Source organism: Monopterus albus, unplaced genomic scaffold (assembly GCF_001952655.1).
Source record: "Monopterus albus unplaced genomic scaffold, M_albus_1.0 scaffold13.1, whole genome shotgun sequence".
Taxonomy (NCBI): domain Eukaryota; kingdom Metazoa; phylum Chordata; class Actinopteri; order Synbranchiformes; family Synbranchidae; genus Monopterus; species Monopterus albus.
In genome coordinates this window covers 723,147-745,119 of record NW_018127893.1, presented here as the reverse complement: position 1 = coordinate 745,119, position 21,973 = coordinate 723,147, and the positions used below count along the sequence as shown (strand labels likewise).

Here is a 21,973-nt window from a genome sequence, read left to right as displayed (position 1 = left end):
TATCATTACCCAGTTCTTCCCAACCCTCCTGCTGTGGGCGTTCTCAGTGCTCCTGCCCTTTATCGTCTACTACTCGGCCTTCTTTGAGTCCCACTGGACCAGGTACTCACTAGCCATCACTGCACTCCTCTGAAATGGAAATGCATGTCCTTTGCTTCTTCAAAAGGACCCTTCATGTCTTCCTCTCAACCTTCAGTGTTTCTTCTCTCCTTCTCTCTGTTACTCTCCCCTGCACTGTTATTCTGGGCAGGTTGTCAAAGAGATGTGAGGATAATGATATGATCAAAAATTGTTGCAGGGTTTGAGCTCTTAATTCTATGATGTCAGGTGCATGTAGCCACCTACTTATGTGGGACATGTTGTTCTGACATATCCCAGATATAGAAAAAAGTGCCTGCACACTGACAAAGCAGCAAAGAGGCTCTCTCGATGCCTGAAGAGTACATTTATTAAAAGTTTTTAAAGTGTTAAAAGTAAAAAACTGAAAAAATGTCAATAAAAATGTGAACATTTTAGTCAAAAGTCCATCTACAGCACAGCTGTAATTCTACAGAAATAGGCAATCGGCTATCGGACAGGAGGAGCCAGGATCACCAGGTGTTCCACATGAAAACATAATATATACATATTATGCATACACGTACACCTGTACAACAAATCAAAGATAAACAGCAATGCCAGCCACTGTCAGGATGACAATAAGCTGCTACAGGGAACAAGTTAAGGATAATTCTTCACTAACCTTCTGGATGTGGTGCTCTCATGTAAAAAATAAATAAATAAAAATGAAGATGTCTAGCAACAGATGACTTTGAGTCATTTCTCCATATGGCACCTTTGTGCATGTTTTAGCAGCTCTGCATGTTTTCACAACATATGGAAGCCCACATGAGCGTGAAAGTTTCACTTTTAACTTGTAATAAATTTACTTTTTTGGCATCTGAAGAGACTCTTTGCTGCTTTGTAAGTGAATAGAATAGAAAGTCTTTACTGTCATTACAATAAATGCAACAAAAATTAGGAGTGCTACCCCACATTGATGCTTACAAGATAAAAACACATACATCTTTTCTGACAAGTAATGAAAAAAATAAGAGTAGAAAGTATAGAATGCTTCAGTAGTTAATTACACAGTGTTATTGCACGTTTTGAATTCACAGGACAGTTTGAGGGCACCTTTTCCATACGTGGGACAGGATAATGATATGCACATTATTCACCATGTGCAGAAGAGTACCACATAGTGACTACCAGCAGGAGGAACAGAACAGCTTAATGCAGGAGCTATATGAGCTGCACGTTGTGCAGGCAAACAAACACCTGAATGCTAATCAGCTGTTTACTGGAGTGAAAAGTGTACATGTAGATTGTGCTATTGAACCCAACAGTCCCTGTAAATAATGTGTTATTTCACATTATGCAGTTACTATGTTGAAGGAAAGTGTGTAGGCATGTTTCATAACTAAATATGCATTGCATAATAATATTCTTATAATGTCTCAGATCTGGTGAGAACCAAGTAACGATGCACAAATGCTTTTTACTGCTGGTCTTCATGGTCATCATCCTGCCCTCCCTTGGTCTGTCCAGGTACACTCACAGCAGCTTTACAAATGCAGAACAGACATAACTTCTGATTTTATTCTTATTTTTATGTAATTCGTTTAACTATTTTTTTTTAGCCATGTCCTTTTTATATTTTATTAATTTGCAGCCTGGACTTGTTCTTCACCTGGCTCTTTGATGTCAACTTCCTGGAGGAGAAGAATGTCAAATTTCAGTAAGAATAGAAATAAAATGTTCCAAGAGTATGACAGCTCCTAAAAACATTTCAGTTGCAGCCTAACACTTCATTATTTTCTTGGTGCAGGTGCGTGTTTCTTCCTGACAACGGTGCATTCTTTGTAAACTATGTTATTACATCAAGCCTGATTGGTACATCCATGGAGCTGCTTCGCATCCCAGCACTGACGGTGTACGCCCTCCGCCTCTGCTTTGCAAAGTCCCAGGCTGAGCGGATTCATGTCAAACGGGTTAGCAAAGCCTTTCATGCTTATGTCGGTGTTTTCATGTGAGACCTGATTTTAAACTTCTTTTTTTTAAACTTGAGGCGTTTGTTTTCATCTGCAGAGTCAGGCCTACGAATTCCAGTTTGGGCTGGAGTATGCCTGGACCATGTGTATCTTTGCAGTCAGTATGACCTACAGCATCACATGTCCCATCATTACGCCCTTTGGTGAGCAACATAGACTTAGATTTTTCTATCCTCATCTGCAGCACCGCTTTGTTTCCCTATTTTCTCTCTCTTTCATGTGTGTGAGTGTCCTGCCTCTCCTCACACTGTAACCTCACTCTCCTCTACTGCCTGCCAGTCCAATGCAGACTGTGTGAATTTGCTGCTGCAGTCCCAGACACCCAGACACAGTGAGTTGCGAGCCAGACGCCCACTCCACTCCTGTCTCTGCCCAGAGCTCACCAAGCTATTTACTTCTGCTGTCTAATCATCAGTCCAAAGAGGCTCTTTTAAACTCGATGCCCTGCTGCTCGATATATTTCACCTGTGCTGTTTTCTGCAGATTGGTGTTTTAGTCTTGCAAATCTTTCTTTGTGGCAGACTCCGACAAATAATCTGATTGAGTTAAAACCTCATTGACTGGAACCACAAAGACCCGAGGAAAGGGGCAAAATATGAGTTTGAAAAATAAATCAAAATACTTTTTTAAGTGACATATTTTCATTCCCCCTTTAAAAAAAAATCTGGCTTGCCCTCTTTTTTCCAAAAGAATTCTGTAGCTGCTTTAGATATTTAAGTGCTAAACCCTTTAAGGTGCCCAGTTTTTTTTTTGCAGCTATACAACACCTGAAGTTGTTGTTCTTGCCTGAACGTGATGCCTTCTGTGATGGATTTCATCTCTCTTTTGTACTTACACCATAGTAGTAATCAGTTGTGCACTGTATGTGTGTTTTATTGTGCCCCTCCAGGCCTGCTCTACATAATCCTGAAGCACTTGGTTGACCGATACAACATCTACTATGCATATGTTCCCACCAAACTCAACCAGCAAATCCACAGAGTAGCCATCAGTCAGGTCATCGTGGCTCCCATCCTCTGCATATTCTGGCTGCTTTTCTTCTCCGTGCTCAGATTAGGTACTTTATCGCTGCATTTCTCTCCTGTTACAGGTTCTTTAGCTGTTTTGTATTATGAGTGCAAGGTGATGTTGTAAATTTGTTGTACTCTGTCCTTATTACTAAAGGTCCAGTGCACCCCATCACCTTTTTCACCCTAGTATCCCTGCTTTCCTGCATTGCCGTTTCACTCTGCCGCTTGTGCCTTAGGAAGCAACCAGACAAGTCAGCAAGCTACCAGGTTAGCAGCTCAGCGGGATCAGGTTTAGCTAAAGAAGCACTAATACTCAATGAATATTGTTCATTTTCTTTGTTTCAGATGTCTGATCAGCCAGCAGAGGGGACATTCACTGATGCAGACCGGAGCACTGTAACATCAACCACTGCCTCCAATGTACAGTGCTGCATTTTTCTACTTTTAGCCAGTACACCATGTTTAAAACATGTTTTAAAGGTTCATATTTGTATTTGTGCATGTTTTAATCTAGTTACTAAAAATCACATAGACTTTACATGAATGCTGAACAGCTCACAAAGCATGTAATGTTATGTTTTTTATAAATTGCCACTTGAAACTTGTCACATCAGGCTCAGTTATTTATATAAAGATTACATTAAGTTCTGTTGTTGAAAGACTTTTCCAGGCTGGTGTATTTTAGTGCAGTAATAATTATGATATAACCCTAAGAATTATTCATTTGCCCTTTTCTAACGTTTGGCAAAGATATGTTGGACTGACTGTGTATAATACATGATACACCCATGAACGAGTGATTTAACATGCAACACAATAATAAACTTAATGTTGATCTGCCTCAGCTGTTTGTGGCATCCGTGCTGCTGGAGCCAGAGCTGGCTTTGACTCCGATGCCCTCCCCGGCCCACCATAGCTACGGCGCCATGACCAGCTCCCAGGGTTCAAGCCACGGCCCGGTGCGAGAAGAGGAGGATGAGGAAGACCAGGCTCAGACACATGAGACTGAGCTTCAAGACCACCCAAAATCCTTCTGCTCTAGTCCACTTATGGACAGCCCTGTGGGCTACCAGTAACACCTAACCTGCCAAGCTTATTCTGTGTGTCCTTCACCTGGAGAACACAGACTGCTTAACGTTGCACTGTTGCATTTCCACCACTGACCTCAGGCTCCAACTTGCTGCTTCAGACCCTGAGACTAGAGTGGGCTTGTTAGAAAGCATGAAGAAGCCAAAGAGGAAATGACTTTGATAATACAAAAGCAGCATCTACATATACATCACTATAAATGTATAGAGAGCAGTGTGCAAAACATCTTTTAAATATGTCTTATGGACATGAACCACAAATCACAGTGGAACTAAAGTGTAGGATACTCCATAGCAGGGGTTCCATTTTCTTCTATGGTTTCATTTGCAAGTTAAAAGGATAAAAGCTATGAAAGTGAGTGGGGTGGCAATGCCTTTGGTTATCGATCGGATCATACTCTGTCCATGCTGTGACACTTGGACATGAGTGGAAGTAAAAGTTCCCATCAGAGTGGGTGGTGTGAGCAGGCTTGCCCCGGCAGACTGACAGTGCGGTCTGGGCACGGGTGGTATGTGGTTCCCCGGCAGCAGAGCTCGGGGAGGCTGAGGGTGAGGGCATCTAGTTGTGAAGCCATCTGCAGTGAGAGCGCAGACAGATGGGAGAGCCAAATGTAACTCAGAGATGTACTGTATTATATGTACACTCTCTCCATGAAGGCACAAGCAGCTTTTCTGTACCTGAAGCTTGTTGTAACTATTATCAATTTAAGGTTGCTATTTTTGCGTGTGTGTGTGTGTGTGTGTGTCATTAATATTGTGCTTTGGGTTGAGGGCAAGGTCACTGGAACTTGGTCAAGGATTTTGCAGAGCTGTCCTATCGTAATCCGAGTATTACCTAATTGTGCTGTTTTGACTGTATATGTGATACATCCGCTTTTTTATTTATTTTAAATGAATAGTTGGACATTTTAAGAAATAGGTTTACTTTTTTGCCAAGAGTTAGAAGAAAAGATTGATATCAATCTCACATGTAGCCTATCTACTAAATATGAAGCTACCCCCAGCAGCCCGTTAGCTTAGCTTAGCTTAGCTTAGCCATATCGCTTACTAGCCCAGAAACAAGACTATTCCTTAGCTGGGTGCAGTAGCTCTGTGGATTCTTGTTGTCACCAACAGAGTTCAGGAATCTACTTTGTAGTAACCACACTAAATTAAGCTAGTTGGCTGCTGGTGGTAGCTTCATCTTTAGCAGTCATTTGACAGGCTGGTATCAATCTTTTCATCTAACTCTCAGCAAGAAATAAGTGTATTTCTCAAAATCTCAAATTATTCCTACAGGTTGTACAAATTCTGGGAAAATTAGAACTACATCCTTTAGTTATAACACTTTGAAAATTTGCCTTGGAGTAATTTCCTCTCATTTCAGAACAGCAATGGTAATCTTTAGAAGAATTTATCTATCTTGCTAATTATGTGAAATACTGAAAGTATCTACCCCCCATGTTACTAGTAAAGTTATTATATTTAGACTTTTTTTAGTTGTAAATATTCTAAAATATATATATTTTGTTACCATAATGGCTCAGATTTGTTTCAGTTTGGTGTTGGCCAAGTATTTCTATGCTAAAATGTTGGTTTTTTTATGTCATAAATACAAACTGTAAAATTAAAGCACTACTATAATATACCATCATTTAAATTGCATTAACCTGTTCTGTGTGTTGCACCTTTGCATGTTGGCCTTGTTGTATAAATCATATATGTATTTATGTCCTTAAAATCAAGTCTCACACATGCTAACCTCATTGATATACAGTCAGTTTGTATGTCGCAAGGTTTTGTATTTGGAGGTTCATTTTATTTCCCCATGGTGGGATGAAGGTTTTTCTCATGAAATAGGATGTAAACCAATTTTATTTTGTTATTCATGTCTCTTGCTGTGCCTTGAAGAAACACTCACTTTGTGTGACAATCCAGCATGGCCTGAAATATGCTGCATGAAAAGCTAAAGCGCGGAGGAAGCAACCACAAGACGAAAACACAATAACAACAAACTGAAAAACTCAACAATCCAGACTAGTGATTTTCATTTTTACTAACAGTGGCTAGTTCATCCTGTTAGTGAACAGACATGCAGTAAACTCCTTCCTCTCAGATCTTGACAAAACAGTCTTCACACAAGGTCCGCCTGCTACCTTTTCTCTGGAGCTTTCAACCATATCCCATGGTCTTCATCGGCACAGGTTTGTTCAGTTGGCATGGGAATGTTGATGTTCAAACCTTCCGCTATTCTTTACGCTTTTAAGACTTTTCACCCACATTGATGCAAAGGTTGAGCATTCTCATTCATTCTTGACCTTGTAAATAAATAGCAGCTGACAAAATGATCTCCATTCAAAGTCCACTTCATTTTTTTGGAACTTTCGAAAATGAATTATAAACCTTAAGATTAAAACCAATGTGTATGATAAATCATAAATGTGCTCAATATAGAGGGATGTTTGAACATCATTGCGTTTCTGTGACAATTCAGTACATTTATCTGCTGATGAAGATCACATGGATCTTGGGTGGAAATGATTTTGTCAAGAATGAACCGCTGAGCTCAAAGCTACGGTAACTTACTGTGTCTTTATGTCACAGCAGTGTTTTGTATCGTGGCCTTGTTGTGGATTTCAGTTAATATATTTTCAGCTCTTGTCTGCTGTGTTCTGATCATACAGATCACATAAGATGTTTGGGTGAGCTCTTTAAAGAAGATAAAAATCTTTAGACCTTGTATATAAGGTGCCCTTTTCTATGATTTTTCTTTGGGTGATTTCAAAACGTGACTAACAGCAAGTCCCTGTTGTTGATCAGTTCACATCAATATTCTCTATGAACAGCAGACAAACTTCTTGTTGTTCACTAGAGCCAATTTTGTCTTCTGTCTGTTGCAGGTTTTATAATTTTAATCATATAAAATCGTATTTGTATATGATTAAAAGTTGTGAAGTTTTTTTTACTTGTTTTCGGTTGTACTTTTACAAAGTTGATGGCATATTATTTCACAAAAATTAAATTCATTTGTTCCTTTTACAAGGAATCTAATTCAAGTTACTTGTGCTATATAAAAGAGCTGAAAGCAGAGAGGATATGAAGCAGCCAGCACAGAGAAACAGAGTAAAATGTACTTTTGGGAAAAAACATTAAAGAGCATCTCTACATGTCTGTCTCTGAACTGCCGACATGTCCTGTGGTTTTCTCTTGGAGAAGCTTGTTTCATAGACCGTAAAATGTACTTTTCTTTGAAAAAAAAATAAAATAAAAGTTATAAGGCTGTTCTTAGCTCTAACTGCAATGCAAGGACAGAGTGTCCATTTCCATGCTTAACTAGATTTATTGTATCTTGTTATGTCTGTTCATACTGTCAGCTTGACCATCCAAGGTCTTTTTGTTTGTACATCAGTTTTCCAGACATGTTGGTTTCTTTTATCTCCTGTTTATGAAATATGTGTAGCATACTGTTAGTACATTATTTCAGATTTCACCCTTCTGTAATTATGAGTTGTTATATCTGAGGCCGGGGCAGACTACTTTTGAGATTGATCTCTGTCAAGCTAATGAGTTTTCATTTTCATCTGTCAAAAGTGAAGTGCAGTGATCTGAAATTAAAATTAATTCACCTCAATCCACTCATCTGTGGCATGAGCTCCTCATAATTCTCCTCTACTGATGTCTATGATGAAGGGTTTTGGAGTGAGTCAGACTTCATGGTGATAAGTAGGAGTCTAATCGGTGTTGTAGTTGAGTCACTAAACCTCAAGTCCGAGTCGTCTTGAGTGCCCGTTGTTCGATGCTGAGTCAAGTTCGAGGCACCAAAGTATAGTCCAGGTTGAGTCCCTGTTACCTGAGTCTAAGTTATCAAGGTCTAAATTAAATACAATTGACACAGTTCTCACCATTTTAAAAAGAGTTTGCTTACTGTTTGTGACACAATAGCCAAACATCATTATTATAGTCTATTACAAAAAAAAAAAGTCTAAGTCCGAGTACCTAACTTCCGAGTCCGAATGCAATCAATGCTTAAGTCCGAGTCCAAGTCTTAGTCAACCATGATCAAGTCCAAGCCAACTCACAAGTCCTGTAAATTGGGACTCAAACCGGACTTGAGTGTGAGTCCTAGACTCGAGTACTACAACACTGAGTGTAATGAGCACAGGGCACCTTAAGGAAGTGTGCACAGTAGCCTGGTTTGTATACAGAACTGCTTTTTCTATGGCTTAAATTTACCAGTGGTGTCAACATTTGTTTACTAGCTCCACCACATCTAAAGCTCAGTAATTACTACTTCATATCTGGTTGGTTAACTTCACACAACCAAAGTGTAAAAACCAGAATTCATGGTTTTACAGGGGCTATAGGCCCAGAGTTACCTGTTCAGCTCCAAACAGCAGACAGACCGAGTTAAAGAATAGCTGGTGAATATTCTGGAGCATGTAGTAGATACTTCTCTCAAATAGAACTAAAAGAGGATAATACTGGACTTAAATTCACCGTGTGGCCAGAAACACAACTCCAAGTGAATGAAAATGTTGCTTCATAACTGTTTGCTGACAAGTTACCAACTAATGGATGGATCAGATACCCTCATTTAACAGAGGAGGGGAGAGGCATGTGATGAATACAGGTGCAGGTATTGTTTGAAGCAGTGTGTTGGCATAGAAACTATAGCCTCAGGGCAGGACTTGGTTCACACTACAGACCTCACTGGCCCCTGACAACACATCTGAGGTTGGATGAAGCAATTCATTGCATAAGGATCTACTTTTATCCAAACCATGTTGAAAAGCAGTAGCAGTATGGTGCCAGTGGAAGGTACTCTTCCCGCAAAGTGGTGCAGTAGTATGTTGTTTTCTTAAGAACATCTCATGCTGAATCCATAGATGTCATTTAGTGCAGAGAGGGTTTGTAAGGGGCAACGTTTCCCCTGTCACCCGTGGCAACTGCTGAGGGCATGCTTCTCTGCACAGACCTAATTCCTCTGGGTCTGTGGCCTATCACTCACATTTCTCCTGCTGCTTAGAAGAGAAAATGTCTCTGCTTGCTGCAACAAACGTAGACAAGTGTTTTTTCATGTGATTTGTTGTGAGTTTAAACAAACAGCTTTATCTTTAACTGACTGTCCTTTATGTTTGCATTACCTGCTGAGAAACAGCACATTCCCACTGTTGTGGTTATCTCTTGTCAGGCTTGCATTGTGTTGCTGCAGTTCCTAGACATCTACCAGAGCGAACCCCATTACCTGGAGCCTGCACTCACAGTCGCTCTTTTTCTCCTCTCCACAGCATGATTTAGGATGAGTGAGTGACTGAGCAATGCCTTGCTTTCCTTCTTCATCAAAAACAAACACACACATATACAACTCTAGACCATCACTTAACAGTTGCCATGACAACATGCAATATCCTTCCATTCCAAAATGCATTGCTTTGGACTTTCTAAAAATAATGTGTGTTGTCTTTCCTCACAGACTCCTCTCCAGACAACAGCCTTCTGAGCAAACCCTCATCCACATGGTAAGACTGTAGGGACTGATGAATGAATGAATGAATGAATTAATTAATTACCAAAAAGAAGAAAGATTTGCAATATTTTAGCTGATAGCCTATTGAATAGTGTTGCAGTCTAAGCATTAGTGACCTGAGACAAAGTCAAGTGTGATGCAAGTGCAGTGACCAGACAACTCCGGCTCAGCGCTGCTATATAGGCTGCAGTGAGATGTGGAGCATGGAGCCAGCATAAATGTAGCAGCTCCCAGTGGGGCAGAGTGAGGATACTGTTGGCAGGGCCGACAAACAGATTAAGGCCATCTTAGCAACTGCTCCTACAGTGGAACAGACAGCCAGCTTATGGATATGACTCTTACAATGAAAAAAAAAAACTAATTTATATAGGAGAATATATATATGTGTGCATTTTATTTAATATGTAATGTTATAAAAATTATAAAATACTTTTTTAATTTAAGAAAAAAAAATGTATATAAGAGAATTGAGCCATGTGTAATGATAACTAATCATAACCACCTTCCCTTCCCCACTGTCATTACTATGGTCATGGCTGGAGCCAGGGGGTGGCCAGGGGTGGCACCGGCCACTCAGGAATCTGATTAGCCACCCCTGTTACCACCTCTGCCAGAGTCAAAATGTGATACTTGTCAGTATTAATGAATGAAAAATGAAAAACAATGACAAAATGTTGCCTTAAATACAACTAACATTTTTCTGGTGCTTTATAATTGACATGAGTCAGTTTACCTTTATTTTATATCATGCATGGAGCATGATGTTTGCATTCATTTCTCTGATTTTGTTGTTGTGGAGTACTTGGCAAGATTCACCTCAGTGGGGGACCCAACTGTGCAGCAGCGATGTCCCTGGCTGGGATTGATTCAGGAGTGCAGCCAAAGTTAGCTAAAGAAAGCACTGTGTGTGTCTCATTCTTACACAAAATAAACAAGTGGATTCTAAATAAAGTATGGTTTATTACTTCATAGAACTAGGGAGTTTCATTTACTTTTTAGATGTATTTCAAATGTGCCACCCCTCTCTCTCACCTACCAGACACACACATACATTAATACTCACTAGAAATGTATGCAAATACATGAGTTTTTTTTTGTTTTTTTGTTTTTTTTACTTTGGATTGTAATAAACAGTTCACATGGCAAAGAACAGAATGGACAATTTGTGAAATTTCTGACAGTTATTTTGAAATTCTATAAACCATCTTGATGTGAAATTGTGCAGTTGAATGAGTAAATGGACTGATGTGCCTGAAGGCACCCTCATCTCTGTATAGTTAAGGGTGATGGGGTCTTTTGTAATACTAGGGTATCATCTGTCAGCAGTCAGGCATTGTATTATAACCATCATCATTCTGTGACAATCTGAGAACAAGAGGAAAACACACTGACTCTGTTTAGCAGTGAAATATCCACAGATCACTTTATTTAGTCTCAGGTGAGCACAGGACATATTTTTTCTTTAAGGTGTAGGATGGACTCCAGTTTACAAAGAGTGTGTGCTTATATTAACTCTAATACTGTGTTTTTGGTTGAAGGATAACTAGGTGAAGTCATCACTGATCGGTAGCAGCTGATAATGATGAGGTAGACAGTGATACACCCAATATGTACAGAGCTGGATGCTAATGAGATAACATGCCAGTTGTCAGTCATGCCTGCTAAAAAGAACTCATGTCAGGTCATTGAAAACAAAGACACGGAGAACAACCCCCTGCATAGGGCCGTGCACTGATATTAAGAAAAGAATCACTGCTAGTAATATACCACCTACACAGTCAGTTAACAAACATTACACCTGTGGGCTAGAAAGTACAGACTGAACAGACTATGCAGGAATAGAAGTAGGTAATATAGAGACATTACAGGTAATATCTGTGTTACTGTGATTAAATGAAACCTGATTTAAAGCAAATTTGCCCATTAGTTTTCCGCATGTTGGGTTCATCAACTGGAAATCCACACAAGGTATAAGCGGAGGATACACTGTACATCACATCTGCAAAGAAAATCAGTGCTCTTTAACTACACATACATTTCAGAATATAAAAATAAACTTTATCAATGTAAACTTGGACTAAAGTGATAACAGCCACATGTCAGCGGCTTGGATTTACAGTTATATGGTGTTATTATCTGATACGTGGCGCACTGTTGCTAAGTTACTTGGCATTATGACCATGAATGTAAATAACAGCTGAGGATGATACATACAGTGCTATGGCAGTTTCAATAATACACATATAGTGAACAGCATCAGGACACAGTATCTCTGTGTTATCTGCTCTGCTAATTAAGAGGAAAACTGTCACTTATTACATTTTCTTTCATAATCCAAAACAAATATACACGTTCAACTTCACTTCCATGTTGGAGAAACACAGGCCCTCTACTTGTCTTCACCTCTAAACTTGAGGTAATACTACATTTGTAGCCACAACAACAGAGTTAATAATCATCACTGAGATAAGCAACTACATCACAACTAAACTATTTTACACTAACAATGACTGGAAACCGACATCCTTTACTTTAAAGGTCACGTAACAGTCTATTAGTGACAGTTTAACAGTCAGGTGAAGCCTACTGAAATACTCACAACCTCTACCGAAGAGAGCATCACACATTGTGTTGAATAAGGTGCACATGGACGAATAACAGTCAGAGATCACTGGAAAAAGCTATTAGAGAGAATAACAGTTCTTGTCAGTGTCTATTGAAGATCATTTTTAAAATTGGCTTATGATGAGCAGGTTACAGGTGTAATAACATGTTATATCAGTAAAAACACAGAAATGATTGTGATGAAGATGATAGGATATTCATCTGTAAAATTACACTGCTATGTCCCAAAGGTTTTCACATACATTGTAAAGTATTACTGTGTTCCAGTTAGATAGAGAGCTGCCGTTCTGGCCACAGTAACCAATCACAGTTTAAGTAGTGTGTGATGACTAAATATAATTTCTAGTTTTCCACAATTGTGCAAGTCTTTAAAGACACATCACAAAGACCACTACAGTTACTGTTATTAATTGAGTAGATATATCAAAGCTATTATACGCACAGAGACTCGACAGTTATCCTTTTTCTCAGTGTGAGGAGCTCAGTTTACAGGTCCAGGCTCAGAAGACCCAAAGCCAGCTGGCTCAGATCCTCACAGCTGTACAGTAGCTAAACATCCACAGCAAAGAACATAAACTCTGCAGCTGGTCGATCCTATCGTAAAGTGTAACCACAATGTGCATTCACTACACTATGTAACCCGATTCATAGAGCAAATGTAGAGTGGCCAAAGCCACAATGCTGCAAGTTACATAACCTTATCCCATGGCAACCATGTTGAGTGATTTGACAGCAACTGCTTAGCGGCTCCCACTGTGCACCTCAGTCAGCCTTGTCCTCGCCGTTCTTGGTCCACCCTCGGCTCATGGCTGCTACCACGATGCTGTACATGTTAAGCCAGGCTTGACGCACAGGTGCTGTGTATTCCTGGCCCAGGCTGCGCTGCAGCATGTAGAGAAGGGACTCACCCACCACCTGCAAAAGTCAAAACAAACAAACACACAGGGAAAAAACATCTTTTCTCACTGCTCATTCGCTTGTGAAATTGCTTTTTTAAAAATTGTAGTATGAAATGTTGGTCCTACAGTAAATGACTGTGTGTTGACTCCCACTGCCTGATGCTTCCTCCCAAGGTTGAGTAGAAACTCCTCCAAGGACTGTAGGTCATCCAGGTGGCTCACGGCTGCATCGATCACAAACATCACCTGCGATCACAGCAGACACACATATATGCAAAGTGTGGACAAAAAAACAACAAACTAAAACTCTAAATGTCTATATTTGTAGTAGTCCCTGCAGCGAATGGAGCTCACCTTAGTGACATGTTCCAAAAACTCGGGACTCGAGACGCAGTCCTGTGTGGAGTCGCACTTTGTACTGTAGTGGAAAAGACTGAGGAGCGCAGGGTCCAGCTCAAACAGTCTATCACAGACAAAAAACACACTATTCTATAGGTGTATACAGATGGCATGGGTTGCCAAACATCCACACAGACATAGAATCAATTTATAAATCTACATCTACAAATCTCTCTTGATAGTGTCTGATTTAGCTGCAGCTGTCTCAAAGTAAATTGTGGATTATCGCAGTCTGTCTCCAAGCAACAAGTCAAGCCTCTGGTGCTTGCATGGTGAAAGTGTGCAGTGAAGGATCTAGTCTGACTGTCTCTCCATACCTGTGTTACATATCCAAACACCCCAGTATTAAGCAACAACACAGAAAATACAATATCTATTATTTATGTATAGTGTTATTAGAGTTCATGTTAATGAAGACATAACTAAACACATTAACCATCTTGAATGGTTTCTTCCCTTACAAGTCATGTTACTGTCTTATTCTGTTTGAATCAATCTAATTGTGTGGCTCATTACCTGGAAAACATGATGACACCATGAGGAACTTTGTTTTTGCCCAGGCTCTCCCAGCTGCCTCGTATCAGCTCCTTGTCTTTCCCTGACAGCATCTCCATCCTCTCTCAGGCTGAAAACACGAGGCAAGTTCTTCTAGAGGGGAACCATACAATTCCTCTACAGGACAAGAAGGCTCAGCTTCAGGACAGCCATAATACTCAAGTGAATCCACAGGCAACACCTCCACCAACCCACCTGGAAAACAACGTGTAACACAGGTAATTTGCTTCAGTTGTAAAGAGGGGGAAATCAGATTCCTAGGCTAGAGATGCACAAGCATACTGTACCTTCTTGAGGTCAGTCTTCTCTCTGAACTTCTTCTGGTACAGCTGGGCTGAGGGGGCTGTATGTGTGTGTGTGTTTTTGTCTGTGCAGGCAGCAGCCTTGCCTGACGTGCTCTCTCTTGCCCTGGCCTACGATGGATTCAGGGAGACAAATCCTGCCACGCTCTTCTCTGTCACACTGGCTGCTATCTCTCTCCCCTTCCTGTTTGCCTCTTGATATTGCTCTCTCTCTAGCACTGGGAATATTATTCATGCCACTCAAGGAGAAGAGGGGCTGCAGCAAGCCACAGCTCCTCCTGCAGGTGAACTGCAGACTAAAACACACAGAGACTCAACACACACACACACACACACAACATTATACTCAGAACATAGAGTACACTGCACTTAACCAAATACTTGGCCTTTGCACTTTACTTTATAATCAAATGATTTTACAGAAAACAAGGAATTAAGATAAATAACAAAATAACCAGAAAACACAGCATAAGCTTTTCATGATGTGTAAGTACCGATGTTAGGCCTATATCATTTATTCAGCTGCCTACATTAGAAACCCATGCGCTTACAGAATTAAATGTATGGGAATTTAATATCGTACAGCAGCTAGAATAATAAGAGGCCTGAACATTCCACTTTGGTGAAATTATATTGTTCATCTGCTAAGTAGAGTCACTCCTTAAACAGCGTGATGATAACATTCAGTGGCTAAGCGCACAACCTCTCATTAATCTAAATGAGACATGTGTGTTCCCTTTCTCAGCCTCCACACGCATCCAAGGGACTACAGGTTGTTTGAAGTGATGTCACGGGCATCTGGTCCCTCATGAATTTCACAGATGCAGGCTCCTGCTCGGATATTATCTAACAGGTTGGGAGAGATTGGTTTGTTTTGAGCTGCGCGCCGGGTAATCAGAGGTGCACAGTGATCTCCTGAGGGACTACAAAGTAGAACGGGGAGGGATACGGGGTTCCCATGACAACCTGACAGGATGGAGCCCTTGAAGCTTTGTCATGTGATGCTTGAGATCTCAAGGAAGGGACTGTGATTATTTACTACATCTGTAAGTACTATGTGACAGTAAGTTAGCGTTTATGCATCTTATATATTTCTTATGACTTAACATGATCATCCTATCTGAATAATCGATTAATAATGAATACAGTTATTTTACATTTTCTATACCACTTTGTGTTGTATTGAAGTTATGTTGACTCTCATATATTAAACTCTTATCTGTATAGCACCTTTCAATCATACAATTAAACAGTGCTACCTTAAGATGAATCACTCAGTGATTTCATTGTTTTATCTCAACTCATGCCAACATTGTCTTCAACAGCTCTAATGCATGACACAGTGGCCTACAAGAAGTAACCATATAGAATATACTGGTCCCCATGACATTTTAATTGTGATTATATACTGTATGTATTCTGACATTTCCATGTGGTTTGTAAGGAAATATAGGCTTTCAAATTCCTGGATGTCAGCTGTCTAAGCATAAGAATATAGTCGGGGCCAGCGAACAAGCGTTTTTGATGTGGATCTATGGGCTTGAAGCAGACCACTGAACTAGTCTGAGGGAATGCAGACGCACAGCTGTAGAAATAACCGGGAATAACCAGGAACACCCATCTGAGAGCGGCTCATGTCAGACGCTTTAAGTCCTTACATGACCCAAAAAATACATTTATTCAAACTTTAACTAAAAAAAAAGAAACTAAGTGCAGTGGCAACTAAAACATCTCACTGCAGAAGTTTTCATATGGAAAATGGAAATCCTGATTTAGAGTTGGTAAAACAAAAACTAATGTCTCACACATGGTGGTCTCAGCTGGTGTCCTCATTCTGTTTCTGAACTGATCATTTTGGTAACCAAGTCTTCATCATCATCTAAACTAAATTTAAACTAAATTACAGTCTTCATAATCCTTAGCAAAACTGTCGTAAAACCAAAAATATGTCTTTTTGTTTTATTGTCTATTGCATCTACAGGATGTATATATACCATATGCAGTATACATTTATGTTAGTACTGCATGTGTATAAATTATATAATACAAATTAAATTCAACATACACTGTATCTTTAAGTCAAAATATTAATTATATACAGTATATACATTTCAATAAACTTCCAGCTGTAACTATGATTGCAGGGCCCAAAGCCCATTTGTTTTGTAATTTTGTAATTTATAGTTGTACATCTTAAACTATCAATCATTTGGTGTGGATAGTTAGTTGTGACATGAATCATTTTTGAGGACAGTGCTGGTTTCTAGCGGACAGGCCACAAAAACTCTGTGCCGCCTGAACCTTTTTGATCATGGCATTTCTTCCCTTTTGGACTTCACGCTCTTCTCTTCCAGATCTTCAATTTTCTCCCCGTCATCGACATTTTCTTCCCTAAATCAGACATGTTGGGTAAGAAAATGGCTATATTGTAATTACATCAAACTTTTATTTGGCTACAGTATTTTTCTTTTCTTCACTCATGACTGCAGGGCGAGCTCAGAAAATTATGTAATGTAATATGAGCAAACCACGTAAAGACCTCAGCTTTGCGGCAAGCAGTGCTATTCATAATTTTACCGGACACAGTGAGATTAAATAGAGGATGAACAAAACGTGCTCAAAATTCTCACTCTGCCCACCTGATATGAATGTCACTTTCAGTGCTGCAGTCATTCACGCCCATGTCATCCTCAGCTCTGGATGATGTTGATACTCCATCAGCTGCTTCACTATTATCTTCAACAAACTCCTCCTTTAGCCCGGCTTTTTTCAGCTTGTTCCTGTATGCCTGCTCTGCAAGGGCCTTCGCATTTCTCTGCAAGTAAAAACTCAAAGATATGACTGCAGGTGCATATCATTTACAATGTGATCTAACATTTAAGCTTTATTTCACGTACCTGTTTCAACTGTTCGAACAAATAAGGGCGTTCACTAACTCGTGCCTTCATGTCCCGTAATTCCTTATTGTACTCTCTCATCCTTTGCTGGTCAGCTTCCCTTCATGTAAGAGAAGATTATATTTTGAGCTGCTGTGGCAGGCACATGTGGTTGCCCTGATGAAAGTAGCAAAGGCTGCACAACTGCTAGAATGATTTGGGCTCATTTCACCAGTACTTACCGATAGCGCTGTAGTTTTTCATTATACACTTCTTTCAAGCTGATGTGTGGGTCCAGCAATTTTGCATGGAGGGCGACTGTCTTCTTCATGGCCTGAGACCTCATTTGGTGCTTCAGTGACCATTCTGCACTCTCTTGATTCTTACTGTCTCTAATCTCCATTGACTTTCTGTGAAGGTAAAAAGACATACGCATTGGAAGATTCAACTGTTTATTGTAAAGGAACTGTACAAAGGAAAAATTAACTGTCCAAAGTCATGCCAAAATAGTCCCATTCACCTAATGGCCATGCAGCGCTTCCTCGCAGCATCTGTGATGAATATAGGGAGTGTGTCTGTGGACAACGATGTTAAGGCTCCCAGTGACTTGCTTCTATTGAGATTGCTTATTTTTGGTTCCTGTCAATGAGAGGAAAAAAACTGAAAGCAAAACAAAATGTATTCATTGAGCACAAAATGTGTTGTCTTTTATATTTAAGATTAACTTAATAATAAAATCCTATGGGCAGTACACCAGCAAAGTGTACCGTATTTACTGTAAATACATGCAGAAATCAGTGTACTGAGCTGGGACAGATGATATGACATACCACAACTCTGAACAGCACATTTATTTATCAATTTATGGAAGAAGTGTGATAAAAGCTAAATGAAGAGTTATTTTTAAATTTCATTAAGTTCGTTGCAATGTAAAAAAGTACCACAGAAAGACTAAAATGGATAAATCTGATAAATTACCAAACATATTTTCTGAACAATATACCTAGTAATAAGGGATTTTTAAAAAATAAAATGTTATGCTCAGTCTTCCTGGTGGGTGGATGTGTCTCAAATAATCCATCAAGCTAAGAAGGTGTGAGAGACATCAAAAAAGTGATGTATAACTGTAACATGAAACCATCTGGGCCTGGTGCTTTAGAGTCCTGGATGTCTTTTTCTTTTATGCAATTCTTGTAAAGACACTAGCTCTTCTGGACAAACATTATCTTTACATTTACCGTTAATATAATTTTGAGAATGTCATTAATCAAACCCCTGCACACCATAAATTCCAACTCTGACAAATCTGTTGACCAAAACCTGAATTGCATCAATGACAAAAAAGTTAAACTAAGGTTAGCACATATTGTAAGAAGCAGTTAAACCAAACTCAAATTAAATAAATGAATAAATAAAAGCAACTAAATAAAACAAAAAAAAATGTAATAAGTATTCATGTTTAACAAAATCACAGCTATGAGATGAAGAGAATGCCTTACCTGGGAGTTTTTAGGGCTCATCTTACTTTGCCTTGCAGGAAGAGCTGATGTCCTCAGAGAGAAGGGCTGACACTTGGTCACATCTTTACACTGTGCTTTTCTCAACACCTCTGTTTGCAAGGCCTTGTGCAACCTGCTGAAATCAGGGACTTTACGGATGATTTTTGGCCGGAAGCTCGGCTTCTCATCCATGAAGCCCAGCTTTTCTTTTCTGGTGTGTTCAGCAGTGCGAAGTTTCGGGCTGCCAGATGTAGCAGGATTGTCCTGTCGCACTTTAGTCTGAATGGAGACTTTTTTGCACACCTCCTCTTGGCCTACACAGTCAGGTAAGATAAAAGCTGTAGTCATGTCGCTGAGTTGAGTGTTTCAGAGGTACTGTATACATGCAACTAACATGGCATGGAATCAGTGTGTAACAGGGTCAATTCAACAATTTTGAAATTAAAGGCTTTTAATTCAAAACATGTTCAAAGTCTCGAGCAGCGCGGTGGTTGTTGAACTGAGATCTACTGTTTTGTTACCACATCTGCTGAATTTTATATAGAGATGTAGCTAACAAGTGATTTTCAACTAACCTAGATTATTTTTCTGATTAAATGATAATTCAGTTAGTGGAAAAAATGTGAGAAAAATGTGAAAAACGCCAATCACAATTTCCCACAACTCAGGGTGACATTTTCATTTGTCTTGTTTTATCCAATGAAAACCCAGTGGCCTTTAGTTAACAATCACTGACGACAAAAGAAAACCAGAAAATCCTCACATTTGAGAAGTTGTAGCTGATGATTAATTGGTTATTAAAATCGCTGGCCATTAATTTTCCATCAATTAAATAACTGAATCACTTCTAATAACATACTATAATATACACTATATTATATATATTGTCTACTGTTTATTAAAAAATTCCATCAGTAAAGCATGCCTTCCATCACGTTTGCCCAATCATGATCCTAATTAAGGCCTTTTCTATCTCTTGACCATACCAGTAGTTCCTAACCTTTCTGTGAAGACATCAGAGAATTCACAAATTTATCTGAGGGTTTAGGAGAAAAAAATTGTTTCTAAAACTTCTGTTAAATAACAAAAATTATGTTTCTTTTTCCTTACTTTTCTCAACAAAAAAAAAAACCTTTGTCTTATGAAAAAGTGAGTCATAAGCCTGTAAAATTGAAGAAACTGAGAAGAAAACTTCACTTTTTGGCTGAGCTTCTCTCAATGATATGTACAACCTGTGACTAAAGATCACAAGCCCAGATGTAAACCAATAAAAAAAAAATCCTTGGATCTGTCCAAATTTTCACACTGACTGCAGCCACACATTCCACCAGCCAGCACCTTTTGGAGGGAAACAAACCACATAATCAACCCACCTTTGGGCTCAGATATCGAGACATCCTTTTCTGCTTTGTGAGGAGGTTTTCTAACCGTAGCTGCCTCATTTTTCTGATCATGTGACACTTGGTTTAACATTGCTATCAGCTTCTCTCTTTTCTCCATTTCTCTCTTCTCGAAGCTGAAAGGTTTTTGTGTGGAGAGCCAGAAGTTCTGCCTCTGCTCGAAAGCCTGCTTCCTCTCCTTCTCTCTCATCTCCATCATCTCCTGGAAGAGGAGCTGACTGACATGGCTGGGGGCTGGGGCAGCACAGAACTTATTCTGGCACTCGGCCTCAGCTTCCTCCTCTTTTCTCATCTGTGTTGTTTTAGATGAAGCTGCACGTTCACACTGCTGAGTCCTAGTAGGCGTCAGCATGGAAGTCCTGATTGAACAATTCCTCCCGTTTGTCAAAGATAACCAGGCTGGAGAATATGATTTTCTGGAAGGGTGTGAAGTTTCTTTTTCTGACATCAGGTTAGACAAAGAGGAGGATCTTCTGGTCCTCACATGCATGAAAAAACAATGAGTATTTACAAAAATACACAAATCATTATTAAAAGCAAACATAAAACACTGTCGAGAAAACTTACTTGGCCTGATGTTCATCAGATTGTCCATCTACATCTGCTGGGAGGAGAGCGTTTTGATGAATCCTTCTCTCCAGTTCCTCTTTCTGTCTGCTCTCTGTCTCCTGGAACTGCTTTGTGAGAGCATTGCTAAAAACTCTGAGCTGCTCCTGGAGCATTAACTCTAAGCTGAGTCCATCTTGTAGCAAGGTCTCCACCTTCGACATATTTCTCTGACCTGTGACACACACACACACACACACAGGATAATAAAATGTAATATGTATGCATTCAATGATCAACAAGAAGCAGGGAGAACAAAAAAAATCATATATTAAATGCACCTTTCTCACATACATGCTATGCTAATATCTCCAACAACCTATTGAGGCATGTGAACACCCAAGCAAACAATGACATGAGACTGACTCATTATATTCATACTGTCCCAGGAAATTTTATATGATCAATCGAAAAAATAATAATTAATAATAATTTTGTTGCTTGTTGTATGTCTGCTTTTATTTGTATTTTGATAGTGTTTTTAGAACTATGTCAATGTTAAAAGTTAACGCATTTCAAGACTTGCAGTCATCTCCACCTCTAGTCTGCGTAAAGAGGTTACCATGACAACCACACATCAGCGCTCTCAACAGAGCCATGCTTTTAGCAGTCTAAGTCTCTATACTGATTTACTTTTGCACTTATATGCGAATCTGACTTCTATTTGTTATTATTATATTCAACTGGAAAGCAAGAATAAACCGCCAACCTGGTAAAATGACGAGTTTTAGGAAACACGTCTCGGCGTCGAAGCGTCAGTTCCAAACTCGTAGCTCGTAACAGCTAACGAAAGTTTAACTTCGCTAACAAGATACACTACAGCTCATATTCGTAAGCGAATGAGGTTTGTTGTTGATATAAAGTTGACAGAGTATTTGTTGAACTCCTTAAAATGAAGCAGGTATCGTCTATTTGTACACAGTCGCCAGTTTTGGTAGCATTAGCGCTGCTTGCGGACAGAAGAGGCAACAGCACACGTGACAACATTTTCTGTGATTGGACGTGCAACCGGAAGTACTTCCTCTCGAGTGCACGCATGATGTCAACACAACATGGCTGGGTGATAGAGTAGACATAGCTGTTCTTATCAGGACACATTCAAGGAGAAACGTCCA

At 39.6% G+C, this 21,973-nt stretch overlaps 3 protein-coding genes across 10 annotated transcripts in view; 1 reads left to right on the top strand and 2 right to left on the bottom strand.

Moving 5' to 3' along the window:
* tmem63c (transmembrane protein 63C) overlaps window positions 1–7,805 on the top strand; it is a 33,062-nt gene extending 25,257 nt beyond the window's left edge. For all 6 annotated transcript variants that reach the window (XM_020591213.1, XM_020591211.1, XM_020591209.1 and 3 more), the window contains 9 exons: window positions 1–102; window positions 1,504–1,590; window positions 1,715–1,780; window positions 1,871–2,033; window positions 2,131–2,236; window positions 2,983–3,150; window positions 3,258–3,370; window positions 3,449–3,523; window positions 3,949–7,805. In XM_020591213.1, coding sequence (XP_020446869.1) covers window positions 1–102; window positions 1,504–1,590; window positions 1,715–1,780; window positions 1,871–2,033; window positions 2,131–2,236; window positions 2,983–3,150; window positions 3,258–3,370; window positions 3,449–3,523; window positions 3,949–4,179 — 1,111 coding nt within the window. In that variant the 3' untranslated portion in view covers window positions 4,180–7,805. The remainder of the gene's footprint in view (window positions 103–1,503; window positions 1,591–1,714; window positions 1,781–1,870; window positions 2,034–2,130; window positions 2,237–2,982; window positions 3,151–3,257; window positions 3,371–3,448; window positions 3,524–3,948) is intronic.
* A 3,288-nt stretch (window positions 7,806–11,093) lies between these two features.
* ngb (neuroglobin) lies at window positions 11,094–14,576 on the bottom strand. Of its 2 annotated transcripts, none has more exons than XM_020590917.1 (5): window positions 14,463–14,576; window positions 14,137–14,370; window positions 13,576–13,684; window positions 13,348–13,467; window positions 11,094–13,237 (listed from the first exon to the last, which is right to left on the bottom strand). In XM_020590917.1, exons 2-5 carry the CDS (start codon window positions 14,232–14,234, stop codon window positions 13,085–13,087), a joined length of 480 nt encoding a protein of 159 aa, XP_020446573.1. In that variant the 5' UTR covers window positions 14,235–14,370; window positions 14,463–14,576; the 3' UTR covers window positions 11,094–13,084. The 2 variants fall into 2 exon arrangements, with proteins under 2 accessions (XP_020446573.1, XP_020446574.1); XM_020590918.1 differs by having other exon boundaries at window positions 14,137–14,292.
* Window positions 14,569–21,845, bottom strand: fam161b (FAM161 centrosomal protein B). Of its 2 annotated transcripts, none has more exons than XM_020590914.1 (9): window positions 21,568–21,845; window positions 20,820–21,033; window positions 20,226–20,731; window positions 18,853–19,166; window positions 17,874–17,992; window positions 17,596–17,763; window positions 17,375–17,474; window positions 17,117–17,292; window positions 14,569–16,868 (listed from the first exon to the last, which is right to left on the bottom strand). In XM_020590914.1, the coding sequence occupies exons 2-9, from the start codon at window positions 21,020–21,022 to the stop codon at window positions 16,787–16,789; spliced, it is 1,668 nt and encodes a 555-aa protein (XP_020446570.1). In that variant the 5' UTR covers window positions 21,023–21,033; window positions 21,568–21,845; the 3' UTR covers window positions 14,569–16,786. The 2 variants fall into 2 exon arrangements, with proteins under 2 accessions (XP_020446570.1, XP_020446571.1); XM_020590915.1 differs by having other exon boundaries at window positions 20,226–20,725; window positions 21,568–21,653.
* Window positions 21,846–21,973: the final 128 nt, after the last annotated feature.

Bases quoted from the DNA above. Each gene is read 5' to 3' on its own strand.
- ngb (XM_020590917.1), bottom strand. From the start codon at position 14,234: ATGGAGATGCTGTCAGGGAAAGACAAGGAGCTGATACGAGGCAGCTGG. The intron at 13,685-14,136 runs GTAATGAGCCAC...TGTCTGTGATAG, and splicing joins GGTGTCATCATGTTTTCCAG to ACTGTTTGAGCTGGACCCTG. The intron at 13,468-13,575 runs GTGAGCTCCATT...CTGTGATCGCAG, and splicing joins TTTTGGAACATGTCACTAAG to GTGATGTTTGTGATCGATGC.
- fam161b (XM_020590914.1), bottom strand. From the start codon at position 21,022: ATGTCGAAGGTGGAGACCTTGCTACAAGATGGACTCAGCTTAGAGTTA. The intron at 17,993-18,852 runs GTAAGGCATTCT...TCTCATTGACAG, and splicing joins TGAGCCCTAAAAACTCCCAG to GAACCAAAAATAAGCAATCT. The intron at 17,293-17,374 runs GTACGTGAAATA...TTTTACTTGCAG, and splicing joins TGTTCGAACAGTTGAAACAG to AGAAATGCGAAGGCCCTTGC.